The sequence below is a fragment of the Phycodurus eques genome, chromosome 7, assembly GCF_024500275.1.
Source record: "Phycodurus eques isolate BA_2022a chromosome 7, UOR_Pequ_1.1, whole genome shotgun sequence".
Lineage (NCBI taxonomy): Eukaryota > Metazoa > Chordata > Actinopteri > Syngnathiformes > Syngnathidae > Phycodurus > Phycodurus eques.
The window spans coordinates 30,985,679-31,013,564 of NC_084531.1; the positions used below are offsets into that span (position 1 = coordinate 30,985,679).

Here is a 27,886-nt window from a genome sequence, read left to right on the forward strand (position 1 = left end):
GCCAGTTTGACACTAGTGCTTTATGCAGTAGATGCACGTTAATGGCAGGAAGAGTTAACGAGCACGTGCCTACGTCATCAACGGTCGCCAAGGAGGCGGAAGCGAAGCGGACGTATTTGATTCAAAACACGTCAAAATGGCGTCGACGCTATCGTTTGCAAACCGCCGTCAAACCAGGGACGGAGAACCCGAGGCTTTCTGAAAATGTCTCTATAACGATTGACCGCATCGAAGCATTTGACACAGGAAAAGAGCGCCATCTGTCGGCGAAACCGGCGTATTGCTTTTCAAGGGAAGCGTTGAGCAAGTAGGGACGCGCGTGGGGGACCGAAACAAAAGGTCACGTGGCTCTTTCTTCTTCTGCTCGTTTTGTGGCAGCCTTTCGTCTAACTACGCAACTGGTGGCGCATTTGAAGGTGAGAGAGACGACAGGGTTTGGATTCATTTTCGATTCATCGCCCAGCCCTAGCCCACAATGTTTTTGGTGCTCTGTTGCCCCCACTCGCACACACACACACACACACACACAGGTTGACGGATGTCTTCTATTTTTGTCGGGAAGTGGAGCAACAACGAGAGGGCTTGGTCTATTTTCTTCCACGGTCGCAATGTATAAAAACACTCTTTTGTATGCTGCAGAAAAACAACCAAAACAAGATCCTGCAAAGCAATTTCAATCATTTTGTAATCAACCTTTAAAGACCCTGTACAGTGATTTTAGTTAGTTGTTGTGAAATGTTTCATATTTACTTGATTGATAGTAGGAATCACACGATTGGTCCGTCGGAAAGAACACTTCCTGCTGCAAGCTGATTAAAAAAAGTGACACAATCTGATGTGGCCCGTTTCATACTTTATTGACATGTATGTATGTATGTGTGGCTGTTCGGGTGCGTGTGGGCACAAAGCAACTAAAATCTGACAGAGCTAGTAAGAACTGAGCCAATTAAACTAACAGAAGTTGAAAAAGGAGACAAAACAAGTATTAGGAGTCCAATTGTCATGTGACACCTGAACACCTGACTTTGCATGACATCTGAGTGAGAAGATCCTCTTTTGGGGGGGGGGGGACGGGGACGCTGGCCTTAGTTGCCCAGACATCCCAAGAACCTCAGGTTGAGGATCATCAGCTGGTTGTCGAGGACTTTGCGGACGATGCCGTCGTCTCCGTCGATGCTCAGCAGCGTGCCCGTGGCCTCGCGGTGCTCTCCCAGAATCACCTTCACCTGCGGTCGCATGTGGCAAAAGTACTCACACTTTGTTGCACAAGATGTATTTTGGGACTCGAAGTACAGAGACAAGAGTTGTTAACAAGGCTGTCTAATTTGAATGAATTCAAAGAATAAATAAATCAATCCCCCCAAAATCCGGTTCGCTATGCGCCACGCGTGGGGGCACACAACAGAGTCACTGTATCCCAAAACACACAAAACACTTCAGGGAATATGGATGCTTTCGGGTTGTCGGCAAAGCTTGACGGCCAACTGCTGGAGAAGAAAATACCTAAAGTTATTAGGAATAAGAAAGTGGCAATTGTGCCGAACGGCCACAGCTAAAATGAGGGCGCAGAGTACTTATAAAGTGGCGGCCCGCCGACTCACGCGATGTCGGCGCCGCTCCCCCCCCCCTTTATTTATTTATTTATCTTTATTTTTTTTATACATTTATTTCGACGGGAAGACGAGATGAGAAACAAGCATTTTGAATGGCAAGTGTGTTCACGGAACCAATGAAACTCTTCAAGGCACCAGTGTACAAAAGTAAACGAATTTTGAGTGTTACTCACACACAAGACGATAACTTGACAATGGCAAAAAAATGCACACAAAATAGTTTCTCTATTTTGTACACTTGCATAGTACGTCTACCGAAAAGAACAAGAAAAAATAAATCACGCTACGTCAATTTTTTTTTACGTTGGCTCAACTTTTGTGCTATGAAAACATTCACACAGATTTAAAGATTTATTGTCATTGCTAGCTTTGCTAATGATGGGAACTGACTAACAAAAAAATGCTAAATTAGCTCATGAGAACTGAAAAATACACCTTACTTGTATAAATTTTTTTAAAATAGATGAGACAGAGAATTTTCGAAGGCCATAAACAGGTGACCCCGAGATCTCAATGGATCAAAATCTTAACCACCGTTGACTTCCCCTCTCTCGATTTGTGTTTTTATTTTTTTTTATTTCGTGCCATCATCCGCAGAGGTTGAAAAAAGTAATTTGCCTATTTTGACAAGTAAGGAGTAGAAAGTACTGGTATTGATCAGTTCAAATTTAGTCTTAAAAATAAAAATTAAACTATCGATACCTGAAAACTGTACTTCAGTAGTGATGTATTTGTACTTTGTGATTTCCCGCCACTGCGCACATCCGCCTGAACAACAACACACGTGCGATGACGGTTGTTGCTTTGGTCAGAGCTCACCTTGTCGTTCTTGGTGGGCGTGACCGGCTCCAGGTGGTCGCCGCTGACGCTCACCACCTTCTCCGACTCCTGCATGAACACGGAGCACATGCCGCCCTGCGAAAGCGCACAAGACAAATTCGTCTAGGCCGGCCCCATACGACGTCGGCTGATTTACGACCATTTTCATTTGATTCCAAGCCTTTTATTCCGATTAGAATCGGTGTAGAAGCCCAAACTGAATGAAAATGTTCCATTTAAACACCTCAAACAGGCCAAATCCGAACGGAATTTCATTCCAATTCACAGGGGTGGAATATTCTTTCTGCCAAACCGATCAGAAGTCAATTGTAGTCGTGTAAAGTGTGAATCGGAACGGTGCCGGGCCGCGCTGCCCGTCTGCGCACGCTCCGTCTGGGCGGAAACGCGCGCTGGCGTCATCGGCCGGCGGCTTCAGATCACAGCTCATACGTGACGGGGATCTTGTTTCCATCTATCCTGTTGCTGTTTTTGTGCTTAGGGCAAAGCCATATCTAATGTCAAAATCTGAAAAATATGTAAAAATTATGCTGAACTGAGCGGCAGAACCTCCTCATCTAATTGGAAAATAGTGCTTTGCCGCCAGCGTGTGGCATCTGCGGCCAATTTCAATCCCTTGATCGAGCCCGGTCGCCTTTCATCGCCATGGCAACAGGCAGACATAGCACACACACACACACACACACACACACACACGTCTCACCGTGACGCTCCGGATGACTCCCGTCTGTCCCGTCAGATCCATGAAGGAGTCCTTAACCCGCACCAGGATGTCGGTGGTCACCCAGTCGCTGCCGCCCTGCTCGATGTTGGAGCCCGGCGTGTGAGGGTTGTAGCCGCCGGGAGAGGGCGCGCCGGGCGTCATGGGGCTGTAGCCCACCGGACTCGGACTCGGGCTGGCCTGCGGGTTACACGCTCCTGACGTCACTTTGATGACTCCATGTCAGTGTGTAGCGCATGGAGTACATCACAAATGTGCAAGTTGCAAGGAAGTCTCGAATTTCAAACGAGTCCCCAGTTAGCGTCAAGTCCGACACAAGTCGGGTCACGTGAGCCGAGTCGCGCTCGAGTTGCGACACCTTCGCTCGTTACCTGATAGGCCATGGGTGACGGCGTCGGGTGGTAGCTGGCTGGAGAGTGTGTGTTCTGGTAGCCTACGGGCGAGGGCGCCACCTGGTGGTAGCTCTGAGGACTAGGACTGGGCTGGTAGGAGCCTTGGGGCGAGGGGACGGCATAGGGGGAATATTGGTCCGTGTTGTACCTGCACGCGCACGACGACACATTTGACATCAGCAGTGACGCTCATGAAGGTTTGTTGTTAGCATTTAACAGCCAAATACTTCATCATTAAATAATCGTGAAATTCTTACAAAAAATTTAAAAATCCCTATTTGAGGCCTCAAATTAAAAAAGGGTTAAATCTGGTAGGAAAAAGTAAAAAAAATATAAAATATCACCTGAAAAGAAAAACTATGGAACAATATGGAAATATGTGAATGAAACGAAAGAGGGAATTATGAAAAATAATTTCTTAAAAGTGGAATTTTTTTTAATGTGAAAAATGCAGAATTTTTGGAATATGGGAAATATTTTCTCTTTGTAAAAGTTTGAGTCAGTGAAGAAATGTTGGAGGAGGAAATAATGTAGAATGTCTGAATCTTAATATGGGAATGTATGTAATGAATTTTCTTGTTGAAAATAGTTTCCAAGGTAATTTGAATGTGCTGAACGTTTTGAATTTTGAAAGGTAATGAAGTGAAACTTGTAATATGTCTCAATGGAAATGAATGGGGATTTGTGGCTGTAAAATGTGGAATTGTGGGAATTTTTGAAAGGAGAAAAATAATAGCACGTTCTGAATTTTTGGAATATGTTGCAATTGGAATGGTTTAAAATTTGGTTGAGAAATGTGGAAGTTCAGTGGGGCAAAAAACTATTTAGTCAGCCACCAATTGTGCCAGTTCTCCCACTTAAAATGATCAGAGGCCTGTCATTTTCATCATAAGAAAAACAATAAAAAATAAAAAAATCCAGAAAATCACATCTGATTTTTAAAGAATTGATTGAGTATTTGGTCAATAACAAAAGTTCATCTCAATACTTGAGATGAATCTATACCCTTTGTTGGCAATGACAAAGGTCAAAGGTTTTGTGTAAGTCTTCCCAAGGTTTTCACACACTGTTGCTGGTATTTCTGGCCCATTCCTCCATGCAGATCTCCTCGAGAGCTGTGATGTTTGAGGGCCGTCGCTGGGCAACACAGACTTTCAACTCCCGCCAAAGATTTTCTATGGGGTGGAGATCTGGAGATTGGCTAGGCCACTCCAGAACCTTGAAATGCTTCTTACGAAGCCACTCCTTGGTTGCCCGGGCGCTGTGTGGGATCATTGTCATGCTGAAAGACCCAGCCACGTTTCATCTTCAACGCCCTCGCTGATGGAACGAGGTTTTCACTCAAAATCTCACGATACATGGCCCCATTCATTCTTTCCTTTACACGGATGAGTCGTCCTTTGTCCCTTTGCAGAAAAACAGCCCCAAAGCATGATGTTTCCACCCCGTGCTTCACAGTAGCTATGGTGTTCTTCGGATGCCACTCGGCATTCTTTCTCCTCCAAACGCGACAAGTTGAGTTTTGACCAAAAAGTACGAGTTTGGTTTCATCTGACCATATGACATTCTCCCAATCCTCTTCTGGATCATCCAAATGCTCTCGAGCAAACTTCAGACGGGCCTGGACATGTACTGGTTTAAGCAGGAGGACACATCTGACACTGCAGGATTTGAGTCCTTGCATGGCGGCGTCGTGTGTTACTGATGGTAGCCTTTGTTACTTTGGTCCCAGCTCTCTGCAGGTCATTCACTAGTTCCCCCGTGCGGGTCTGGGATTTTTGCTCACCGTTCTTGTGATCATCTTGCGTGGAGCCCCAGATCAAGGGAGATTATCAGTGGTCTTGTATGTCTTCCATTTTCTAATAATTGCTCCCACAGTTGATTTCTTCACACCAAGCTGCGGATTCAGTCTTCTCAGCCTGGTGCCGGTCTACAATTTTATTTCTGGTGTTTGACAGCTCTTTGGTCTTGGCCATAGTGGAGTTTGGAGTGTGACTGTTTGAGCTTGTGGACAGGTGTCTTTTATGACAACAAGTTCCAACTGGTGCCATTAATACAGGTAACGAGTGGAGGACAGAGGAGCCTCTTCAAGAAGAGGCTAGAGGTCTGTGAGAGCCAGAAATCTTGTTTGTATGTAGGTGACCAAATACTTATTTTCCACCATAATTTTCTAATAAATTCTTTACAAATGTGACTTTTTCTCATTTTGTCTCTCATAGGTGAGGTATACCCATGATGACAATGACAGGCCTCTCTCATCTTTTGAAGTGGGAGAACTTGCACAATTGGTGGCTGACGAAATACTTTTTTGCCCCACTGTAGTTAGATGCTAAAAAAGTGGGGAGAGAAAAACAATAGGAGCACCACCAGCAGTCACACAATAAAACTCTTCTAAAGACTAAAATTCTAAAAACAATGTTTGGTAACTTAAGCCAATCACGTTCAAGTGATTCATGGGGGGGAAAAAAAAAAAAAAAAAGATGTATGATGCTTTGATAGCAGTTTGTTTCTGCATGTGTATTGGTTAAAAGTGTTGGTAAATTTGAGGGGGGGAAAAAAAAAAGATAATGTTTCCTTTAACTGATGACTAAGGATGATGCCTCGTGTCATGCCTAGCGTTATTGTGTGCGTGCAGAGACTCACATAGCGGGCGTGCCGGGGGTCTGAGGGTTGTATTGATTGTTGACCTGCGGAGACGGGACTTCTGGGTAACCTGGCGTCTGGGGGTTGGGGGTCCCCCCGTAGCCCTGAGGCGAAGGCGAGGGCTCGTCGTCGTAGCCGAAGTCATACTCCTCGTCGTTCCTGGGGACACGCGACCGCAGAGTGCAATATTAACATTCACCCATCGATCGGAAAGTATTCGCAGTGCTTCACATTGTCCTCGTCTTGTTAGGATACGGCCTTATTCCGAATTGGAATATATTCACTCATTTACGTACACTTATTGGGAAATTTTTTCAGACCCTTCACCAGATCTGTGCCTGGAGACGATCCAGTCTACAGACAAATCCTTTGACAGCCTGCTTTACATGTACTGTCAACTACCGGACCTGATGTAGAGGCAAGCGCGGATGGGAATCCCCCATTCTGATTCCATTATCGATACTGCTTATCGATCCGATCCCTGATCGATTCTCAATGGGCGAAGGAATGAAATAACACAAAAGCAATAGACACCATTTTCCCACGCTGCATATCGTGCTGTGCGATATGGAAAAACCTTCAGATCCCGAAAACGATAAATAGCACAATAGAGTATTTTTCCTCACAGTTACATGAAATTAATGGCAATTTTCTCAGATCTTTTCTCCATTTAGTTATAAAACATATTTTATATAGAAAAACAATGAAATGGCTGAAAGATTAAAAACAACAACAACAAACAATTAATAAGTCAAACAAATACCTGGTGGAAAAATATTTGGAAATTGGAATGTCCACTGTTGATGTGGTTGTTGTACTGTAGTTAAACATACAATGCGGTTTACATACGGTGTTTATCCAACTGAAAACTGAGCGGCCTAACAGTAACAGTGACGTGTACGGCGCGTCATCCCTGCGCCACACTTGGTGTCTCCAGGCATGAGCAATCAAGCCCCGCTTCAACCTTGGAGTAACAGTCGGTCGGAGTCAACGTGAAGCCATTCGGCCCGCCTGCAGGGTGAGGCACGAGGACGACGAGAGAGGCCACTGTTGTTACGTTACGGTCTGGGACGCTACGTTAGCGCAGCAATAAAGCTAACACAATACTCCACGCATAAAAATAACGATATCAACGAAAGAGGCTTATTCCGTGCAGGAGCCGTTTTTATACGGCACTACGAATTTGGAGGAAAACATCCATTTGACCCATTTTGGACAGCGGCTGTAACATAGCAATGTGTGGAAAGTATTTTGCGGCGGCATCGCATGCGTGTTTGTGTACTTGACCTGGACGGCGTGTTGGGGTTGTTGGGGTCCCAGGCTCCGCTTTGACCCGGCGTCCTGCTGCCGTCGTGCAGCGGCGTCTGCGAGCCGCTGTGAGGCGTACGGCTGCCTGCTCAGAAAGAGAGAAATTAACGAAAAGCTTGCTGGAGGCTTCACTTGGTGTTTTCCTGCCTTGGCTTCCAAAAGAACAATAGCACTGCGCTGTATAAAAACAGAATCATTAAGGCCGTCACTAGCGAATATCTTTAGAATCGATTATTTTATCCATTATTCCATCAATTCATCGGATAAAAATGTATTTCACGTTAAAAGTTTATTGTAGAATCACTTTTTGTCATTTACGGTTTATTAACCTGTATTGCTGTTTATCGGGTACTGTTTAATGATGAAACTAAACCAAACAACAGTGAAGCAATACGACACGACGATTTGTTGTTGATTAATCGATTGTGACAGTGCTAATAATAATGGAATACAAAGAAAACTGGTTTTTATAAAGTGTCATTCCCGAATGTACGTACATAGTCGTATTTTGGACGTGTGCCTTTAAGGGATGTGGCAAAATAAGTGACAGAAGGAGCTGGCCAGTTAGCCTGCATGTGAGCGTTTCGACGGGAGCTGTGACCTACAGCAGCACCTTGCCAGAGTTGTCCCTTTGTACTCGCCTGTTTGTCCCGTCCAATAAACATCTGAAAGTGCATCGCAGACTGTGGCTTTCCTTGCCCACATGTGACGGCATTTCAGTCTGTAAATTCCTCCATTTTTCTTTCTCATCACTTGGGCTTGTTTGTCAAACTTCGGCTCGGGACACAAAGCAAAAACTAAAACTATCGACCACGCGGTAGCTCGTAAGTCAAGGTACCAGAGTTTTCGTCTATGCTTTTTCACTCTTTTAATCTTACGCAAACATTGGCTTTTGTCCTTAAATAGGGGTTACCTTTTTTTATCGCGTGTCATTAAAACTAAGAGAAAAGTTATAAATATATAATAATGAATAGTTAAATACGTGACGAGTTGACGACGGCCTTAATGCCTAACTGAAGCCGCGTAAGGCGGGAATCTTCTCACCGTCGTGCAGCGGCGTCTGAGAGCCGCACATGGGCGTCCTGGAGCCCGAGCCGTACATGGGGGTGCGCCCGTGGGTGGAGGTCATTCCGCTGTGTTTCTGCGCACCCCTGCAGGAGAGAAGCGCAGCGCGTCCGTGTCAGTACGCCGTCTGGCTCCGCAATATTTGAGAGTCAAAAGAGGCGACGGCAGTTTACATGGTGGTCAAGCGTTGTCGGTCTACGGAGATGGTCTGACAGGTGGAGTGAAGCTCCACTCTGGCTGTGGACTCCGTGGCGTCCTTCACCACACCGATGTAACCTGGCCAGTGGTGACAAGTCCTCCATTAGGGGCGTGGCGGGGCAGGTTCATTTGCAAAGCACTAACCATACACAAGGCAAATCCATAGTGCTGTACAGAGGCATTGGAGGATGAAGAATTAAACTAGATTCAATGGAAATCAAGACGACAATACAATATAAACAAGATGAAACAAAACAAAAAACAATTATTTGTATTGTGAAAAAGTGGCAGTGAACAATAAAGGCTACACTGCAAAAACGCAAAATCGTACTAAGAATATTTGTCTCATTTCTAGTCAAATAATCTGATCACAATGAAAATGAGACTTGTCACCTACAAAGTAACTTGTTTTTAGACAGTTTATACTTGTTTCAAGTTACATTTCCATTGAAATAACAACCCGAGACAAATTTCTTGATGTTTTTTTGACATACTTGGCAAATAAAGATGATTCTAATATACAATCTTGAACCCACTACATCGCGGTTCATTCATATCACAAAAATTATGATTTACATACAGTGCTGTGAAAAGTAATGGCGCCCCTTCTCAAATTCTTATATTTTTTGCATAGTTTCGCCACTTTAATGTTGAAGATCATCAAACAAAAACGTAAATATCAGACAAATATAGCCTGAGTGACCTTAAGACGTCTACTGGGAGAGACGTTTTAATTAAAAGCACAAAGAAGAGGCAGAGAAGGCCCCCCAACACCCTATCTCCAGTAAAAGCTCCCACAGAGCAAGGAGTTTTGTTGTATGCGTTGCTGCTCCGTGTGTGTTCAAGTCGCAAGGAGAACCGTGTGAGCTAGATGGTGAAAACAGGTGCCAAAGATTACCTTCAAAACTACTACATACATTATTAGAATACTACTGAGGGATTCTTTAAACAGTGCTTTGATAAATTGAATATCAGAAATTTGTGTCTGGAACTAATCCCCCACGATCAACTCCATTATTTGCATTACCTTTGTATGGACCCTGCGAGATGCGCACGGTCTGACCAATCAGCTCATTGTCTCGTCGTCCTCGGCCCCGCCCCATGCCGCCTCCGCCTCCGCCTCGCTGCTGAGCACCTACGGGGCGGCCGCCGACAATGGCATCAAACACCGAGCCGACGCCTTCAAAGCGGGCGGAAGGCGCCACTTACCGCCGCCGCCGTGATGCACGGGGCTGCTGATGCGAGGACTCATGGGAGCGAAGCCGCCCACCGTGAAGTTTGTCACGTCTCTGGGCTGAAACACAACATCAACATTCGGGTGACGGCAGCCTATCACGACTAACTTTGAGACGTCATCAGGTGTGCCCTGGTAAATGATCCAATTACACTTGAATTGTCAGAAAACAGTATAACTTGATTATTTCTCAACACATCTCTTGGAGCCTTTAGATTTGTCTGCTACTCGGTGAAGCCCTTCTACGACTGGCTGCCAAGTTTCACATCCAAATATCAACCAATAAGCTGGTGCGGGCTGAAGTTCCGAAAGGTTCTCCAAGTCGACTCGTCAAAATTACTCAAAATGGAGCCTTCAAACAGCACCACTTGTCCTAAAACCTCAAATAGCGCAAAAGGAAAATGATTGGTAAGAAAAGCAGTGTGGGCAGTACAACAGGTCTTTAGGTACTTGCTGTAGTCTACACAGGTGATGATGAAACCCATATACCCGGTGTAATGTAAAGTCAAAATAAAGGTTTGGGGGGGGGGAGAAACTGTCCTAAACGAACGACGTCGCAGTGGAGGCGCTGACCTTGGAGCCGCCGGCCAACACGAGGTGTCGAGTCTTGCAGACAAACATTCCTCCGTTCTCCACCAGCTTCTTACAGTGCAGGAAGGCGAAACCTCGGAAAAGGTGGCGGATCTCGCCTTCGCGGCCCTGCGGGCGTCGCACACGAGTTTGAAAGCGAACAGCACACTAGCGCAGCGGCCGAGTCCCGAGAGGCCTTACCGAATGCGGCCCGTCGATGACTTTGACGATGTCTTTGACGTGGATGTTGTTCTGCTCCGAGTCCAAGGCCACAGCAAAGCGGTTGTCCTTCTTGCGGTTGACCGCCTGGTGGCGCACTGTCAGCACTTTGCCGTGCATGTTCAACACCTGCCGGGGGAGGACAACTCAGCGACTCGGGTCGAGTGGAGACTAAGGCTGTGCGATATACAGCGTTCCCACACAACCAACATTTCAGACACACGAAAACATCCGTGTTAGTTAAAACATTCCTGAATACTTCCGCAAGGTCCAAATTTAGTCTTGCGCGCCTTCACTAGCAACGTGTCAAGATTTGCCAAAAATGACAGTCCATCAAAACGCTGAGTCGGCTTGGAACGGCCACTTGAACCTGAGCACAATGCAGCGAGAATTTTGAAAATCAAATGATGGGGTTCGGAGAAATTTGAGTTTTTATGTGGGGGAAAAAAAATCCTTTTTCAGGAACGTTTTTGTGTGATATCGCCGAAAGAAAATCTGGCCAGAACACGCCTTCAAATTAGACTAAACATTTCTCAACACATCTCCTCAAAGTCTCATTTCTTTCACCTGTTATTCCTGCCTGTTAACTCCTCCGAATATCCAACAGTTGCTCGAATGGGCCGAAATTTGTGACGTTTCAAATGGCGACACGTGGCGGCCACTTGTCACGTCGCTACCTTCCGTGTCGTGCCACAAGATGCCGGGCCGCATTGAGGTCTACTGGATGTAGCTGCAGCTTCATTAAAAGCAAGAAGAGGCAGAGAAGGACCCCTGCCAGTCTACAGAAATAGTGATTGTTTCCACGTGCCAGAGAGAATATATGTCTGCGAGTATTGTTTTCTGCTCTGTTTGTATGTGTTTTTGCTGTGTGCGTTCAAGCAGCAGTTTGAAGGTTTAGAATTACCATTACATCTATTCTCAATTCCATTCACCCACCAATGGCGCTTCCCACTACGTTAGCATAGTTATCAACTTTTGTTAGATGAAATGATCTGGTTTGGTTGACCATTTTGCTATTTTAATATACAAAATGTTTAATTCTCTTTTGATTATGTGTCAGTTTTGCAATGAATTTATACTGGGAGTAAAAAAAAAAAAAAAAAAAAAAAAACACAGCTTGAACCAAGCACACTTTGCCTCTAATTTGGACAACTGAAGGAGCGAGTCTTTTAATTTCCTCCAAGTGATGTGATAAAACAATCTTCCATTTCTTGACAGCAAAAGAGAACAGAATAAGGAAAAGGATTTTCTTTTAAAAAGGTTTTATTGTGTTTCAGAATGTTTTTTATTAGGTTGAATATGTTTAAAGCATGTAGGAGTAGCACAGTTATTTTTAAAATGTGTTTTTTTTCTAATTTGGTCTTGCTTCATCAGGGGTGTCACGGGCCACAACTGGCCCACCAGCGTGTCCAATTTGGCCTGTGGCTATAATTTTGTGCAAAGTGTAAAAAGTACAGAAAACATTAACTGCAATTTATTTCATCAAAATATCCTTTGTTGCTAATTTTGACCACAGGAGGTCACACTGATGCTACATTTTATTTCTGTGAAAATTCATACTTTCTGTTGAAATGTTTTTCCCAAACTGAATACTGCAAAACGTCAGTCAATAGCTTCAGTTCAAAATATGTTGGTTTGTTGTAACCCTTTTATTTTTTTCATGCACTGCATTTACAATACAGGGACATAACTTCACTCTCTTTCTGAATAGTTAGTTCCACTTTAGTTTGTATGGCGTGATGAGTCAGTAGAGGTTGTCAAGATTTCCAGATGAACGTGTAAATTATGTAAACTTGTAAATTGTTTTATAAAGAGTTGCATATATAGATCCATTGTGATCTATAGGTTGCACAAAACATGATTCATCGTAATATTGTTAAAATTGCAATCATCTTCGTTAGAAATTTCAGATCGCTTATATGAGTTGTCGCAAAATCGTGATGAATGGGAATATTTTCCAAATCTACTAGTAATTATGTGTACCAGAACAATGGGAAACAAAATGGGAATAGTTGTTGTTTATAGCTTATTAAGCCACGGATATTTTGGTCTGGCCCACTTGAGGTCATATTAGGGCCGTGACCTCAAAAGACTTTCACGCCCCTGCACTACATCATAGATCTGCAGCTAATAATCTGGGAGTCACCGAAATCCCAATTTAACGGTGAACATTGGCATTATGGGGGACGCTATAGGTTATGGCGCAGCCCTGTCGAGGATTCGCTTTGCAGTTACCTGGAAGGTTTCTCTCTCCAGCCGCACGATAACGCCCACCGTCTGCGGGTCCAGCTGGACCAACTCCCCCCACTCGTGCTGCCCGCCCGCGTCCACGCCAGACGCCGTTTCCGAGCAGAGTTGCAGATCTCTGGGCAACACCTTCAGCTGCGGTCAAAAACAAAAACAAACAGGAAATGATCAACGAGCAGGCAGAACGGAATCACAATCGTGAACGAGGAGCCGCTACCTCGTGCATGGTGAGGTCGGAGAAGAGGATGACAAAGTTCTCCTCCACGCGTACGATAAGACCCGTGTCGCCTTCGTATCGGCCGGCGATCACTTTCACGTGGTCGCCCATCCGGAAATACTTCTTTAACTCTTGAGCTGGGAACTCCAGGGGGTCCTACACAGAGGTCACGTGGAGAAGGGGACGACATAAGGGAGAGGTTCTCCAAAGATCTTTTGACCTGCGACCCTTTCACGGGAGAAAATTATACCAGCATGCCCACATAACCCTCGTTCACCATAACGTCCACGTACAGCCTTAAACGCAAAAGGAATTAATAAGTTGCTTATTTTAGAGGGAAAAAAATTGTTACACTAACTAATATTTTTTATGGTGGGAAAAAAGTTTTGTTATGGAAATAAAGTCCTATTTTTCAAAAGAATAAAAAGTTATAATCTTCACAAGGGGAAAAAAAAAGCCTTTTTTTAAGGATAAAAGGTGGTCATCTTACAAGAATAAAGTTGTAGCTTTCCCAGATGGTCGTAAGACTATGATGCTAACGTCTAAGTTTTACAGTGCAAGAAAGTCACATTTTCACAAGCAACGCAAAACACACGTTTGTCAAATCATCTTTTCAAATCCAGTTGAAAAGAATGGAAGTGCCATTAATCTGTTCTGGCCTTTTAGCAAGAATCATGCGATTTGAGACAAATAATTTGCTTTCGTGGGCCACATGAAATGATGCGGCGGGCTGGATGTGGCCCCTGGGCCTAGCATTTGACACCTTAGCATGTTTGTCTTATTTGAGTCCCCATATGAAGGTCTGGCCTCTTTTAAAACCAATATGCCATTATTGCAAATAGTTTTGCAGCTCGTGGGCCCCAGTTGGAGCAGCGCCGCTCTAAAGAGACGTGCGTACCTTGAGGTCTTCGTGTTTGGGCATGATAGTGATCTTGTTGCCGTCCACGCTGAGGATCTTTCCCTGCAGGTTGATCAACTCGCCCTCACACACCTCCACATTGTCACCGGCCTGCAGGTTGTGTTCTCGCTCCTTGCCTGCACCCAACAAACACACACAGCCGCTTGTAGCCAACAGACAGACACACTGTGCAGATTTTAAACGAACCCTCGCACAAACCTGACTCGGTGACCACCTCCAGGTCGATTCCTTCCGGCTGGTCTTCAAACTTCTCCAGCTCGGACAGTGTGGGCTTCACGCCGTCTGTGATCTGTCAGAGAAGACGGCTTGTCGTGAAAACCCAGCGTCCGTATTGCCTGATTTTGATAATAATCATCTTTATTTGATTAGCAGATTTCCTACAAGAATTGCAGCTCAAAGTGCTTCACAGTGAAAGAAAAGAACATCAGATCAAACATCAGATAGTTAAAGATATTTTGCAGCTGAATAAACACAATGGAACGGTAATAAAATGCATGAATGATACAAAATATTTAAAACAATGTAGCAGCATAGTCAATCGTCCAATAAATACTCAAATGCATGACTTAAAAATGAAAACATTATACAACAGCATAAAATAAAATTTGATCACAGGTGAATTTATACCTTTGAGTATTGTGTGCTCTGTATGTGTTGCTGCTCCATGCGCATTAAAGTAGCAGTTGTTTCATTGTTTGTAGTTACTGTAATGTAATGTAACTTCATGCTAATTTCCGCTAGCTCGTCTATGGAGTTTCACATTGTACGCTAGCATTAAGCGAGCAGACTTTCATTACACAAAATCATACAGTTTGATTCAAGAACTTGGTGTTTAAACATACAATGTTTGATATTTTTTTGATGTTTCAGTTTTAGAGTAAACTAACTGGGAGTAACAAACAATAGTAAGAAATACTTTTTAAAAAAGTGTTTTAATAAATAAAATGTGCTTTAAAGCAAGGTGTAAAACTTAAAATCTCTCTCCCCCTATATCGCAAATTTTCACCTATTGTGGGTAGGTCTGGAACAACATATCTACACATCGCTGGCGTCGGTCCGAAATCTATGTCCACATTTTTTTCACAAATCTATACTATTGGTCAGTGCCCACGTGGGTCTGTTATTTTTACAAATGACTGACCGATCTCAAGTGTAGAAAATGGCTTGCTCTCTTTGACGAACTGTTTACGGCTCAAGGTACAAGCCGTTTTTGGGCTCTGCTGAAAAGGGAAAGTTTCGGAGGTACGAGGATTGCGCCGGCGCCAGCGATATGGAACGTAAATTGGTTCTGTCAAATCAATCAATGGTCCTTTGATTCACAAGGAGGAACTTTCCGCTCACCACAGCCGACATGGCGAAGCTCTTGAACAGGAATCCTTTGCGGCTGTACCGATTCGCCTCGAAGATCATGAAGTCGCCATCGTGACTGACCTCCCCTCCCAGCGACCTGTGAAAAACACACACACACACACACACACACACACACGTCACGCAAACATACGCGCGCGTCAGGCATTTTTCATCATGTGTTGGTACCTGATTTTTTCAGCGTCAAAGAGCCTCTGAGCAGGCCTCTTGAACTTCTTCCTCTTGGCATACCAGTCTTTCTGCAGACACACGAAGAAGCAGATGCAAGTCACTGAACCTGTTTGTGCGCGTGCGTGTGTGTGTGTTCACGGTCTACCAAGCTCATCTTGGCTTTGATGCGGTCCAGTTCGATGCGGGGGATCATCTTGAGAGAGATGGTGTTCTGGCTGGGCTCGACGTAGTCCACCTGGAGAGCGAACACCGCAACATCAGCGAGGTCAAAACTGTCAAACGCATTTTTGTCAGATTTATGCTTTCCTCCGGAGGGCTGTTATGAATGTGAGCACATATAAATGTATGTCCATCTCATATTATGACACATACACAACAGATGGATGACTAGTTTTTAAATCAGAAGCCATTAAAAAACTATTCAACTATTATTCAATTTAGTGTTTAGCTCTATATCCAAGAACACAACCTGTCGTACCACGACAGTTTGGCTCTGTTATATGGTCATGCTAAAAAATATTGGCACCCCAATATTTTTAGCCATGACCGTATAAAAAAACAGATTATGCTTCCCCACCCCTCTTGACTGTCTGACATGAAATCAGACATCAGAAATAAAAATTATTTATATTTGCTAAATGCCAGAATAGTGCTAGAAGGATTTTTGTAGACATATATATATATAATAGACAATGCAGTCACGCTCAAAACTATTGGCACCCCAGTCTGCCAGAAATCGAAACGTGATGTCATGTTGAATGGATACGGTTTAATATGTAAATATAGTGAATAAAAAACATTTAAAAATACAAGACTTATTATTGAGAATTCGACATTAACCAAACCCAACCACCCAGAACTGGTAGGTCAGACAGCGACGGCGGGCCCACTGCGAAATTATATGAGCGATCGCTCACCTTACGGCGCTTGCTACGTCGACTGGCTCAAATCAGCATTACTGTGTGCCACTTTGTGTCGAATTTGGTCGCCATTCATCTCCATTATAGCAAATGACGCCGTGAGGTCCTAATGAGACAGCTGTGTTTTTATAGACTTGGAAAGAAAGGAATTAGTACGAGCCACAATCGCTATGCGGTCCGCGGCGAGGGAACCGACGCTCCAGTTTGGGCTAGCATGATGACGGTACAGCCACACGGTTCCAATAATTCATTGTAACATGCAAATCTGAATCATCACAGTAATAAAGATGAAAATCTTTGTTGTTTATGTTACCAGTAGCTTGTTGCATGTGTGCCTTATTTAACGGTCAAATTTATGGTTGATCTAGGGCACTATGTAATTATCAAGTCACGAAGCGATCACGAAGAAAGAAGCCCCCATCGAAAGCTCTACCGACACCCCACTACACAAACCTACTCTATGACTATCTGAATTTTATCAGACGCAGCCATTAGGAAAACAAGAAAAGGTTTGGTTTGGGGTCTTGACCCCAAATCGGGGTACTATATGGTTGGAGGAATACGGTTGGGTTGACCCCGCATGGAGAGAACATGTTTACTCAAGCCAGCTTCCATTCAAGGGAATATGCCCTCAAGCTTCCAACAATGGGAGCAGCTTCCAAGAAATATTTGTGACCATGAATTAATACCTTGTGTTCAGTAAAAAGATCAGATTGTCACCTCGAGCCGTCTTGTCTGTGTCTTATTGGGTCATCTGTTTATCCACCACACTATATTTAGCGACGTTTCAGAACCCTCAAGCGTTTACTTATCAAAACAATAATAATCTTTAAAAAAGCAACGAGCCACAATGCAATGCCAAAAGTGATTGTCATCTTGGCAACATTCTGTACAGTGGAGAGAAGAGGGGCAGGGGACTTATCCAGATAATCATTTGAGAGTCCCAACGTGGAATAGGAGTTAGTGGTTGATGCACACATTGTCAGAAAACGTTAAAATTGTACAAATATTGTTTTTTTGGGAATGTTAAATGTAATTTTAATGACTGCTTACAATTTTCTTCACAATTTTTCTTTCCTAATTATAAACACATCATCACGGTCAGGCAGAAAAGCCATATGTCCAGATAAGGTCAATTTCCATACTATTTATTTTGACACATTATTAACCAATTTACAGTGTTGAAAACAGGTTGAGGACAAATCTATTAACTCCCGCTTTCTCACTCTGCGGGAGCCGTACGGCATTACGCCAACTCAAGATTAAAAGTTGCAATGCTTTTCCCTCTTTTTTTTTTTTTTTTTTTTTTAAAAGACAATAATGAGCGAAAGCCTGTTTTGTTAAAAACAGATAGCTGTAATGCTTTGGTGGGGAAGCAACTGGTCAACCACGAGGTGCAGATTCATTTCTGCCCGTTACACTGCAACGATGCTTAGAGGAAACTTTGTTTTGAATAATATTGTTATTTTGCTTTTTCTATAAGCAAACGGGGAAAACTGGTGTGGAAGAAAAGAAAGAAAGATTTCCTCACAAGGCCACATCCCCCAGCCCCGACTCGAAGCATGCGGTGTAAAAGCAGCACACATTGCCGAGAGTACCTGCGCGATGTCGTCTTTGTACAGGCCTCGCTTGAGCCTGACCCAGGATTTGGGCTTCAGGTTGGTGACCTCTTTGACCACCTTGAGGACGTCAGTCATCTCCTTGATGGGGACCATCTGCTGGTTCCACAAGCCCATGCGGAGGTTTCCGATGCCCTCGATGGCGGCTTTCACGTGAGTCTGCTTGTAGGACTCGACATAGATGTAACCCTTCACGTGGTCTGGGGCCACCACCGACTTGATCTGGAGCGGCTGCGGGGGCGGGTGATTTGAGGTAGTCAAGGTTAGGGTAAAATCTACCTATTTTCAACAATTTGCTGCCACAACTCATGAATGTCTCGTACCAAATATCTAACGATAGCCAGAAACAAAAACAATTTTTCTGTATTGAAACAATGAATCGTGGGATATATTTGCTTCTGCAGTGAGCAACAATTATTCATCACTTTTTAAGATGCAGTGAGGACACTAGCAAGGGGCTAACCGATACATTCCAACGCCACTATAAAATGGCCAACTCACTATATTATTTATATATATTGATATATTTACAGTGCCGTGGAAAATTGCCCCCCCTTCTCAAATTCTTATATTTTTGCACAGTTTTCCCCACTTTGTTTAAGATCAGCAAACAAATGTAAATATATGACTTTAGACCGATTTTATCGGCCTGATCGGTATTGGCCAATAATTAGCATTTTATGCTGATTGGCTTTGTATGTCATAATGTGTCATAATTGGCCGATCCAATCAATGATGTCATTGATCGGCTCCGCAAAAGACATTCACTCCGCGTCGCCATCGTGCACAGTATATTTGAATCCAAAAGCTAGTTTATTTTTAGCCTTGTCACGTCTCTTGACGTACTGTAAATATCTGATGACCTATATAGTTATTAAAAAAATAAGAAAACATGTCGGCGGTGTGGGACAGACAACACGTAATGCCGGAGCAGACTAAAAGACAAATTTGTCAGACTACTGCAATAAAATCTTGTATTCCGCGACCACCGCATCCCGTTTTTTACGATCATTGGGCTTTATCTCGTCAACTCAAATGCGACCGGATACACTCGTTACCATGGTGATGACAAGAAGAGTGAATCGCGCCGACTGTATTATCAGGACAAAATGGGGAAAAACACGTGTTGGCGGTCACCGGCGCTCAGGACAGGAGAGGACGTTCGTTTAAGGCTCGCTTGAGGTATGTCCACGTACTTTTAATACAATACGGCTCGCAAGCAGGCAACAAAAATGTTACGTAGCCTAGCAAGCTAGCGCTAACGATTGTACGTAAACATGCCGCCATTCTGTCGATGTTTCGGTGTGGGTGAAGTAATTTAATTACAATAAAGTAATTTAATTACAGTAAGTTAGCACCCATTATTTCTGTCATGTAATGTTGGTTTGACCTGACTGATTAGAATACACGATCTGACGAGAGCAGTGATTTTCAACCTTTATGGAGCCAAGGAACATATTTTACAATTGAAAAATCTCACGGCACACCAACAAACAAAAACGTCACCAAAAGTGGATACATAAATTACTGTATTTACTTCCTGCCATCTAATAGAAGACCATTCATTTGTTCCGTCTGTCACTATCCCTTACTAGCATAAATAGAGGAACAAAGATACATTATTTATGGTAAATATAATTCAAATGTAAATGTAAATATAATTTTTTGAGCAATTAAGTACACAAGTATATGCAGGTCATGTAAATAGACACATTCCTCCATCTCGTGATCGGATCGGTTACCGTTTTTTTTTAAACTCGCTGATTGGCCCCAAAAATCCTGATCGTCTAAAGCCTAGAAAATATAACCCGAGTGAACTTAAAATGCTGTTTTTAAATGGTGATTTGATTTATTAAGGAACAAAACTATTCAAAGTTACCTGGCCCTGTGTGAAAGAGTAATTACCCCCCATTGTTAAATCATGAATCAATTGTGGCTAATCACAATTTTTGGTTACTTTTCACTGATCACATCCAAGCCTGATTACCACCAGACCTGTTCAATCAAGAAATCAAACAATCTGTCCCGACCAAAAGAAAGTTGGACAAAAGATCTAAAAAAGCAGCAACAAAATGACACCATCCAAAGCAATTCCAGAACAGTTGAGAACTAAAGTAATTGACATCTATCAGTCTGGAAAGGGTTACGAAAGCCATTTGTAAAGCTTTAGGATTCCAGCTCATCACAGGGAGAGCCATTAACCTCAAATGGAGAAAACGTGGAATGGTGGTGAACCTTCCCAGGAGTGGTCGGCCGACAAAGATTACTCCAAGAACAACAATGACTCATCCAAGAGGCCACAAGGGAACTGAGAACAACTTGTCTAGAAGTGCAGGCCTCCCTTGCCTCAGTTAAGGTCAGAGTTCATGACACAACAATAAGGAAGAGACTGGGCAAAAATGGCATCCATGGCAGATTTCCAAGACCAAAACCACTGCTGTTCAAGGGAGATTATATATATATATATATATGGACTGATATGGACTGACGAGATTAAAGTTGAGCTTTTTGGAAGGTGTGTGTCTCGTTACATCGTGCGTAAATGTAACACAGCATTTCAGAAAAAGAACATCATAGCAAGAGTCAAACATGGTGGTGGTGGTAGTGTGACGGTTTGGGGCGGCTTTGCTTCGTCAGGATCTGGAAAACTTGCTGTGATTGATGGAACCATGAATTCTGCTCTTTAACAGAAAATCCTGAAGGAGAATGTTCAACCATCAGTTTGTGACCACAAGCTGAAGCTTACTTGGGTTCTGCAGCAGGACAACGATCCAAAACACAGCAGCAAGTCACCTTCTGAATGGCTCAAAAGAAAACACGGGTTTTTGGAGTGGCCTCGTCAAAGTCTGGACTTGTACCCGATTGAAATGCAGTGGCATGACCTTCAAATGGGCGTTCATTCTCGAAAACCCTCAATTTTTGCTGAATTCAAAGAATCTTGCAAGGAAGAGTGGGCTAAAATATCTCCACAGAGATGTCAAAGATTCATTGCCAGTTCTAGAATATGCTTGATTTCAGTAGTTGCTGGTGAGGATGGCCCGATACTTTTTCACACAGGGCCAGGTAACTTCTGTTTTTCCATTTAAAAACACTATTTTAAGTTCACTTGGGTTGTATTTGTCTGATATTTACATTTATTTGATGATCTTAAAGTGGGCAAACTATGCAAAAATATAAGAATGTGAGAAGGGGGAAAATACTTTTTCACTGCACTGTGTGTACATATTGAGAGCGATAGAAATCGAGGCACTCCCGACGCAGCCGTGGACTTTCTGCTACTTCCTGCCTGGACAATCAGAACCAACCATTCAGTCACGCTTCTTACCGTGTCGGTGAACTGATAGGCGATGAACTTCCTCATTAGCGCAATGGCCGTTGTTCTCTCCTCCCCAATCTGAAATAAAGGAGACATTGTGTGTGTGTGTGTGTGTGTGTGTGTGTGTGTGTGAGCGCGTGCGTGCGTGTGAGCACGTGCGTGTGAGCGCGTGTGTGCGATTCCCACCTTGCACTTGACGGTCCATAGATTAGGATCCCTGGTGTTGATCAACACAGTTGAACCATTACAACAAAAAGCGGTTGGCTGATCTGGCTGTTGATTGGTGAGCGAGTGTTTACATACTTGACACCAGGAAGTAGCTGCTGCTGAGTGATGTCATCAGAGAGCTCCTCAGACCCTCCCGAGTAGCTGCACACCACAGAAGAAGAAAACGTTGGACTGCTTTTGGAACATTGATGACCAGCAGATTGAACGAAGCCAAAGCTCAGACTTGTGAAACACCTTTGAAGGTCACTTTAATTGAAGACAATCTAAATATGAACACAAGGAGTTGGTGATACAGGCTCAATATTTTCATAGTATTTCAAGAAATAAATTAGATGGAAGAGAATCACTTGCCGTGGCGACCCCTGGACAGGGTGGCCAAAAGGCAAAGAATATTTGAAGAAATGTTGCTTTCATATTTTTTAGATACAACAATTTTACAGTGACTATAGGTAGCATTTATTAAGCCAAACGACATGAATCTAACCAATTTAAACCAATTAAAAATGAAACTCTGATTTAAGATTATGTGTAATTAGTCAGACCTTTGAACAGCGCAGTCAAGGATTAAGAGTAGTTTTAAAGCAGGGGTGTCCAAACTTTTCCTTCTGAAAGCCCAAAACAGAAGAACAGAAGGAAAAGTGGGGCCACTACACACTGTCTTTATGAAACATGCCAAAAAACATTTAACACATGCTAAACACTGAAAGAAGTTAAACCCATCATAATTTCAGCTTGGTGTCATTGGTGACAAATAAAGAGTTATTAGTATGAGTAAAAAATAATTAATAATGCGGTATCTTGCAATATTCAACTTTTTTTTGTAACAAGAAAAACTAGTGTGATAACCTGCAAATTTTCAACATATTTACAATTTTGAATGAAAAAAAATACTTGACAAACTAAAATAAAAATAAATCCAACTGAAAAGTGAAAATTGTGTAATATTTAACTTGTGTTACATTTTTGTTTTTAATTAAAAAAGGTGTGCTGCTATCTTTAACAATTCAACTTTTTCTTGTAACCTTTTGATTTGGCGGGCCAATAAAGAAAACTACCGCGGGCTGCAAATGGCCCGCAGGCCGGACTTTGGACACTAGTGTTTAGGAGCATCCAAATTTAAATGAAATCCATCAAGCTTCAAGCTCTTTATTGCCACTCCTAGTTGAAGTTTTCTGTCAAACTCAACATAAAACAAAAGAATTACACGTTGTGCATTTAAAAACAACACATTTAATTCGCCGATTATAGATGAACAATAGAGGTGCGTGACATCAAGAAATGTTTCATCGTGTTTGCGTGGGATTTGAAAGAGGAAGGAGAGTGAGCGACGGCATGGCAGCAAAATTCGAACTAACAGAAAACAAAAATACTCACTGCTCCCCTCCTGAGGACTTGGCGTACTTCCTCATGTAGTATTCACCCAGCGCCTCCTCTCGAGACTCTCTGCGCATGGCAAACACGCACATTTAACAACAACGGATGCATTGGGAATCATTCACTCATGTCCTACTCAATATGTCAGGACTTTTATATAGTGGACGAAGAATGTTCTTAAATAGGCCACTAAGCGTACCTCTGTAGAGATTCGGGAGTAGGGAATGAATGATGAATGATTCCATTCAGAATTTGGTATCATGGAGGATATAGTGGACTGTCGCGCTGAAACGATTAATCAAATACTCCCTAATCATTATATAGCGATTTAGATATAGCGGACTGCAGTTGACTCGTGAGTCAAATAAAGAGTTTTGGAATACTACTCGGGCGCCGTTCATTATGTTATTGGTGTCGCATCATTAAAACGTGCCTGATCAATGTCACCTTTCATAATAAATATTGAAGAAAAAATTATCATAGCATCCAATTGTTTTAAGCTGAGTGTATTTTACAAAATGAATACAAACCAAAGCACTTTGTCCATCTGTGTTGTTCTACTTATTAACTCATTCAAATGCTTTTTTTTTTTTTTTTTTTATTCGTCAACTAGAATTCAAGCCTTTACAGGCACAAGGTATATAATCGTCAAATAGGGTTTTCCAACGGGTAGCCGTGGAAGACGGTCTTGCCCAGCTTGTCTGCTAATTTTAGCTTTGCAAACCACTTTAATGGCGTTGAATCACTGTGGATCTGAGATCAGAACAGCTTTTCAGTAGAAGATAAAGGTTACGGGTCAATTGTGAGGCCGAGAAATGCCGGACAGGTTTAGGCACATCGCGCTCCAATAGAGTACATACTGGGTACGTATAGCAGAAACACAGTATGTGTCACGGTAGTTAGTAGAAAACGTGTGTCAATCGTGAGAAAAGATGACAGTTGGAGTGAATGGCGAAGGCCAAGGAAAAAAGCCACTGATGTTCGAGCCATGTGGTGAGTCTCTTTCCTAGTTGTACTCCTGTAAATAAATGATCATTTTACCATCAAGAGCCCTTTCTCCGTCTTTTTTTTTGTTGTTTCATAGTTTGAGGTGCCACGAGAGCACAAAATATTAGCATGGCACATACAACAAAGTTGATTCATGGCCAATCGGGTCTTAAGGCTTTAACAACACAGATGCCTCACTGAAATCAACCGGTAGTGGGTTCACGCAGCAAACTGGCATCGGTGCCTCATATTTTACTAGAAATAAGTCAGCTGCACGCTCACTAAAAATATAGATTAATGACGTCATCAATTAATGGACATTAACGCAACATTTATCAGCTTAGCATCGACTACAAAATTTTTGTATGTCTATTCCCAACACAGACAAATATTCAAATGAACTTCATTTCACCTCCAGAGGTTCTGCAGCCTCCTGGAACCAGAGTGATCTTCATCCAGGACCACGTGGTCGATGTTGGATACTGAAAACAGAACGGCCGTCGTCATCAGACTGACGTCGACGTTCAAGTGACGTCAAAGTGTCGCGTGAGCTCGCAGACTTACCTTCGGCCTCCTCTGCGCAGGACGGAGTCGGGACGGGGAGACGAGCGGACCGAGTGCAGGAGGAAGGAGGTAAGATGAAGCGTCACAAAAGTAGAACGGGGAAATAGGAGGCAGGATGGCGGATGAGGGAAGAAAAAACGAGCAGGCAAGCGGCGACACAAAGCGTGACGGGACAAGAACAGAGCAATGATGACGCGTGGACGTGGGGCCATCCAGACAAATGTCAACATTGGTGTCGGTTTTTGAGCATGTTTCCACTGCGAGGAAACATTGGCACGCTGCACACGTTGCAACATACGTGATGGGCCATTCTCGCTCGCTCACACACGCGAGTGGAGAGGGCGGAATACCCAAAAGAAGAGTTACCGTTCACTGAAGAACACATGCGCAACAGAGAGGAACACCAGCGAGACAAAGAGAAGTTGAGTCAGACGACACGCCAGCTTCACTTTCCCTACTTTTCGTACGGCCCACATCCAACAAAGCGTCAACAAATCTCGTTTCCGATGCGACGCTATTTTACAACGGTACCTTCAAGTACGACGCAAACGGTACCTTACGCTCGGTCGCCTGTACACAAAATGCTTCGACTGGATTGAATTTCGGATTGCAGCTATCAACATTTTTTGGAATTGAGCATTTTATTGCTTATCAAATTGATCATTTGAGAAATTGGATAAAAATTGATAAAGTGAATGTGAGGTGCAAGGTTTTTTAGTCCATTTTGGGTCACCCCCTCCCATTCTACTGTCGTATCTGTGACTTTGCGCGTGCATGGCTCTAAAAGGGGGGTCGTGGCCTGGTGACTATCTTGGGCGCCAGCGAACGGGACTGTAGCCCTTCCAATCCGGCTTCCGTTATCCCCACCACAGAACAGATACCATGCTTCTAAAAATAATAAACGAGTTGCTCGTTGCCGGCGATTCGGGTCATTTTTCCATCCTCGTCCTACTTGACTTGACCGCAGCTTTCGATACCAACTCACAGCCTGTCCTCCTCAGTAGACTCTCTGCCACTGGCATCACACTTGCAGCCCTTCACTGGTTTCGCTCCGATCTCTCCGAACGCTCCCAGTTCATTCATATTTCCAGTAAATATAATACATTTTTCTACTGCTTTGTGGTTGACACCCAGGTCTACGTTTCTGGTCAAACAAGTTCCACGCTTGCTCCCCTTGCTCGCACGTCTCTCGTCAGGTCTGCACATCAATTGTGAATAGGATTGAGATCAGGACTGTGCAATCGGGGCTCCATTCGGAAGACCCATTTGCATCCAAGCTTGGACTTCCTGCAGGCTGATGTTTTGAGAAGTTGCTTCTTTATTGCCACATCATGTTCTTCCCTCATGATGTTCATAGTTGAAACTCAACAGTCGCTCATACTTGAAGGTACCAGCATATTTTTACTCCGTGCCCTGCGTTGATGTGCGCGCGACATCCTCACCTTTCTCCAAGATGTCCTCGGCTCCTTCTTCCCATTGGTCTTCCTCGTCTTCGTACTCGTCGTCCACATCTGCGAAAAATAAAAATACAAATCTTGAAAGATCACAGAGAGGAGGCAGCTAGAAGGGAAACATATAAATAAATCAAATAAGAAATTTGGTACCAGCTTCGTCCAGGATGAAGCCTCCGTGACGCGGCTTCTTCCGAGGCCGGTCGTCGTCATCTTCCTCCTCTTCGTCATACTCGTCATCCAGGTCCTCGCCCTCCTCCTCAGCCACCTTGTCGCTGCCAACGGGGCTGCCCGTCTCCTCCTGGATGCCAACCATGCACGCTCTCTTATTTCATTGTCAGCAATACTATTTAGTAATACTGTTCTACACAGGTGTCATACTCAAGGCCCGGGGACCAGATCCGGCCCGCCACATCTTTTTATGTGGCCCGCAAAAGCAGATTTTATGCGTCGACTCCCATGATTCCTGCTAAACTCTGAGGCAAAATTTCTAATTGTCATATGTAATAAATAATAATCTTGAGATTCACTTTACCAAACGCCTTTGTACAGAAACCTGAACAATAGTTGAACACACTATTTTCCTTGACTTCTGATTCCAAAAGTAGTAGTTGTTTGCATACAGTACATGAATAATTTGACGAGGCGATGAAATATTTGTGGTTTCACAGTCATATGGGCCAGTGACAAAAACGACTGACACAAAATGTTTCCTCAATTTGGGCGTGGAAAATCACACGCTCCTAAGATTCGAACCCCATAGAAAACTATATGGACGTGATTCACTATTATTATAGTTGTTTTCTGTGAAGTTTCAGTTCTGATAATGCGCTTGCTCTCAGTTTGAGCCAGAAAATGAGATGGCTCGAGCAGACGCCGCCATTGAGAAACCTGAAAATGGCCTGTTCAGCGTCTCATTTTCCACTAACAACACTAACATACAGGCAATTGTCTACCAAAGAGTCAAGATTTCCGTGGCAAATATCCCAATGATTTACAAGGATTTCTTGGCAACGAAATTTAGGCCGATTGTTGACATAAAAAGTCGCGTAAAGTCCGATTCTTACAAAGTAGTGCCCATTTCATTCCAGTATCACTTCACTAGCCAATGATATGCTCTATATAAATACACCGCTAATTTGAAAATGTTCGTAACATATATCTACGAAATGTGTTGTTGTCGCGTCCATGTCAGCATTAGCATTAGCCTACCTCATTCTCCACCTCTTCGGCTTCTCCGTCGCTGCTGCGCTCGCTCTGGTTGTCGGAGAAGTCGCTGTCGTCGCTGTCAGACATGTTTAAGGGCGCCGGGTGACTGCAAATAAACGCGACAAGCCGTCAACAGTTTCTTTTGCTCCGTCGTTTGAATTCATCGCAGCCTGCAGTGCTAAAGCTAAGCTAAGCTAACAGCCGCCAGGCGAGGCCGAGCGGGAACTTGGGCACCAATGAAACCTTCCAGAAAGCTTCAAAACGGCGACGCGCTAGTGAGCTCCAAAAATGTTACTTACCCTCTTTAGTTGGCGTCTCAAAAGAGATCTTGTTGTAGAGAAAACAGGCGAAAATGTCAGCTCGTTTCACAGTCTTCTCTCGCGCAGCTACTACGATCGCGAGATTTCCGGACATCCGGACAGTCTCGCGATAATTAGGGTGGTTGATAAAGTCAAAAGGAAAGACGTCTCACTTGGACTCGTCCGTCCATCCATCC

General features: G+C 43.5%; 1 protein-coding gene across 2 annotated transcripts; it reads right to left on the reverse strand.

The window, feature by feature from the left end:
- Positions 1-843: 843 nt before the first annotated feature.
- On the reverse strand, positions 844-27,823 carry supt5h (SPT5 homolog, DSIF elongation factor subunit). 2 transcript variants are annotated; one of them, XM_061681930.1, is made up of 30 exons: positions 27,690-27,823; positions 27,394-27,496; positions 26,335-26,482; positions 26,173-26,241; positions 24,731-24,742; positions 24,579-24,648; positions 23,180-23,248; positions 21,881-21,946; positions 21,764-21,794; positions 21,587-21,655; positions 18,241-18,492; positions 15,868-15,957; positions 15,720-15,790; positions 15,525-15,630; positions 14,382-14,472; positions 14,163-14,299; positions 13,265-13,420; positions 13,036-13,182; positions 10,783-10,929; positions 10,585-10,710; positions 9,987-10,071; positions 9,805-9,912; positions 8,753-8,855; positions 8,559-8,665; positions 7,494-7,599; positions 6,207-6,365; positions 3,543-3,711; positions 3,154-3,351; positions 2,433-2,528; positions 844-1,226 (listed from the first exon to the last, which is right to left on the reverse strand). In XM_061681930.1, exons 2-30 carry the CDS (start codon positions 27,475-27,477, stop codon positions 1,086-1,088), a joined length of 3,213 nt encoding a protein of 1,070 aa, XP_061537914.1. In that variant the 5' UTR covers positions 27,478-27,496; positions 27,690-27,823; the 3' UTR covers positions 844-1,085. The 2 variants fall into 2 exon arrangements, with proteins under 2 accessions (XP_061537914.1, XP_061537915.1); XM_061681931.1 differs by lacking the exon at positions 24,731-24,742.
- Between the last annotated feature and the right edge of the window lie 63 nt (positions 27,824-27,886).

Coding starts and splice junctions, on each gene's coding strand:
- supt5h (XM_061681930.1), bottom strand. CDS start 27,477: ATGTCTGACAGCGACGACAGCGACTTCTCCGACAACCAGAGCGAGCGC. Junction 26,242..26,334: donor CTTCATCCTGGACGAAGCTG/GTACCAAATTTC, acceptor TATTTTTCGCAG/ATGTGGACGACGAGTACGAA. Junction 15,791..15,867: donor TCAAAGCCAAGATGAGCTTG/GTAGACCGTGAA, acceptor GTGTGTCTGCAG/AAAGACTGGTATGCCAAGAG.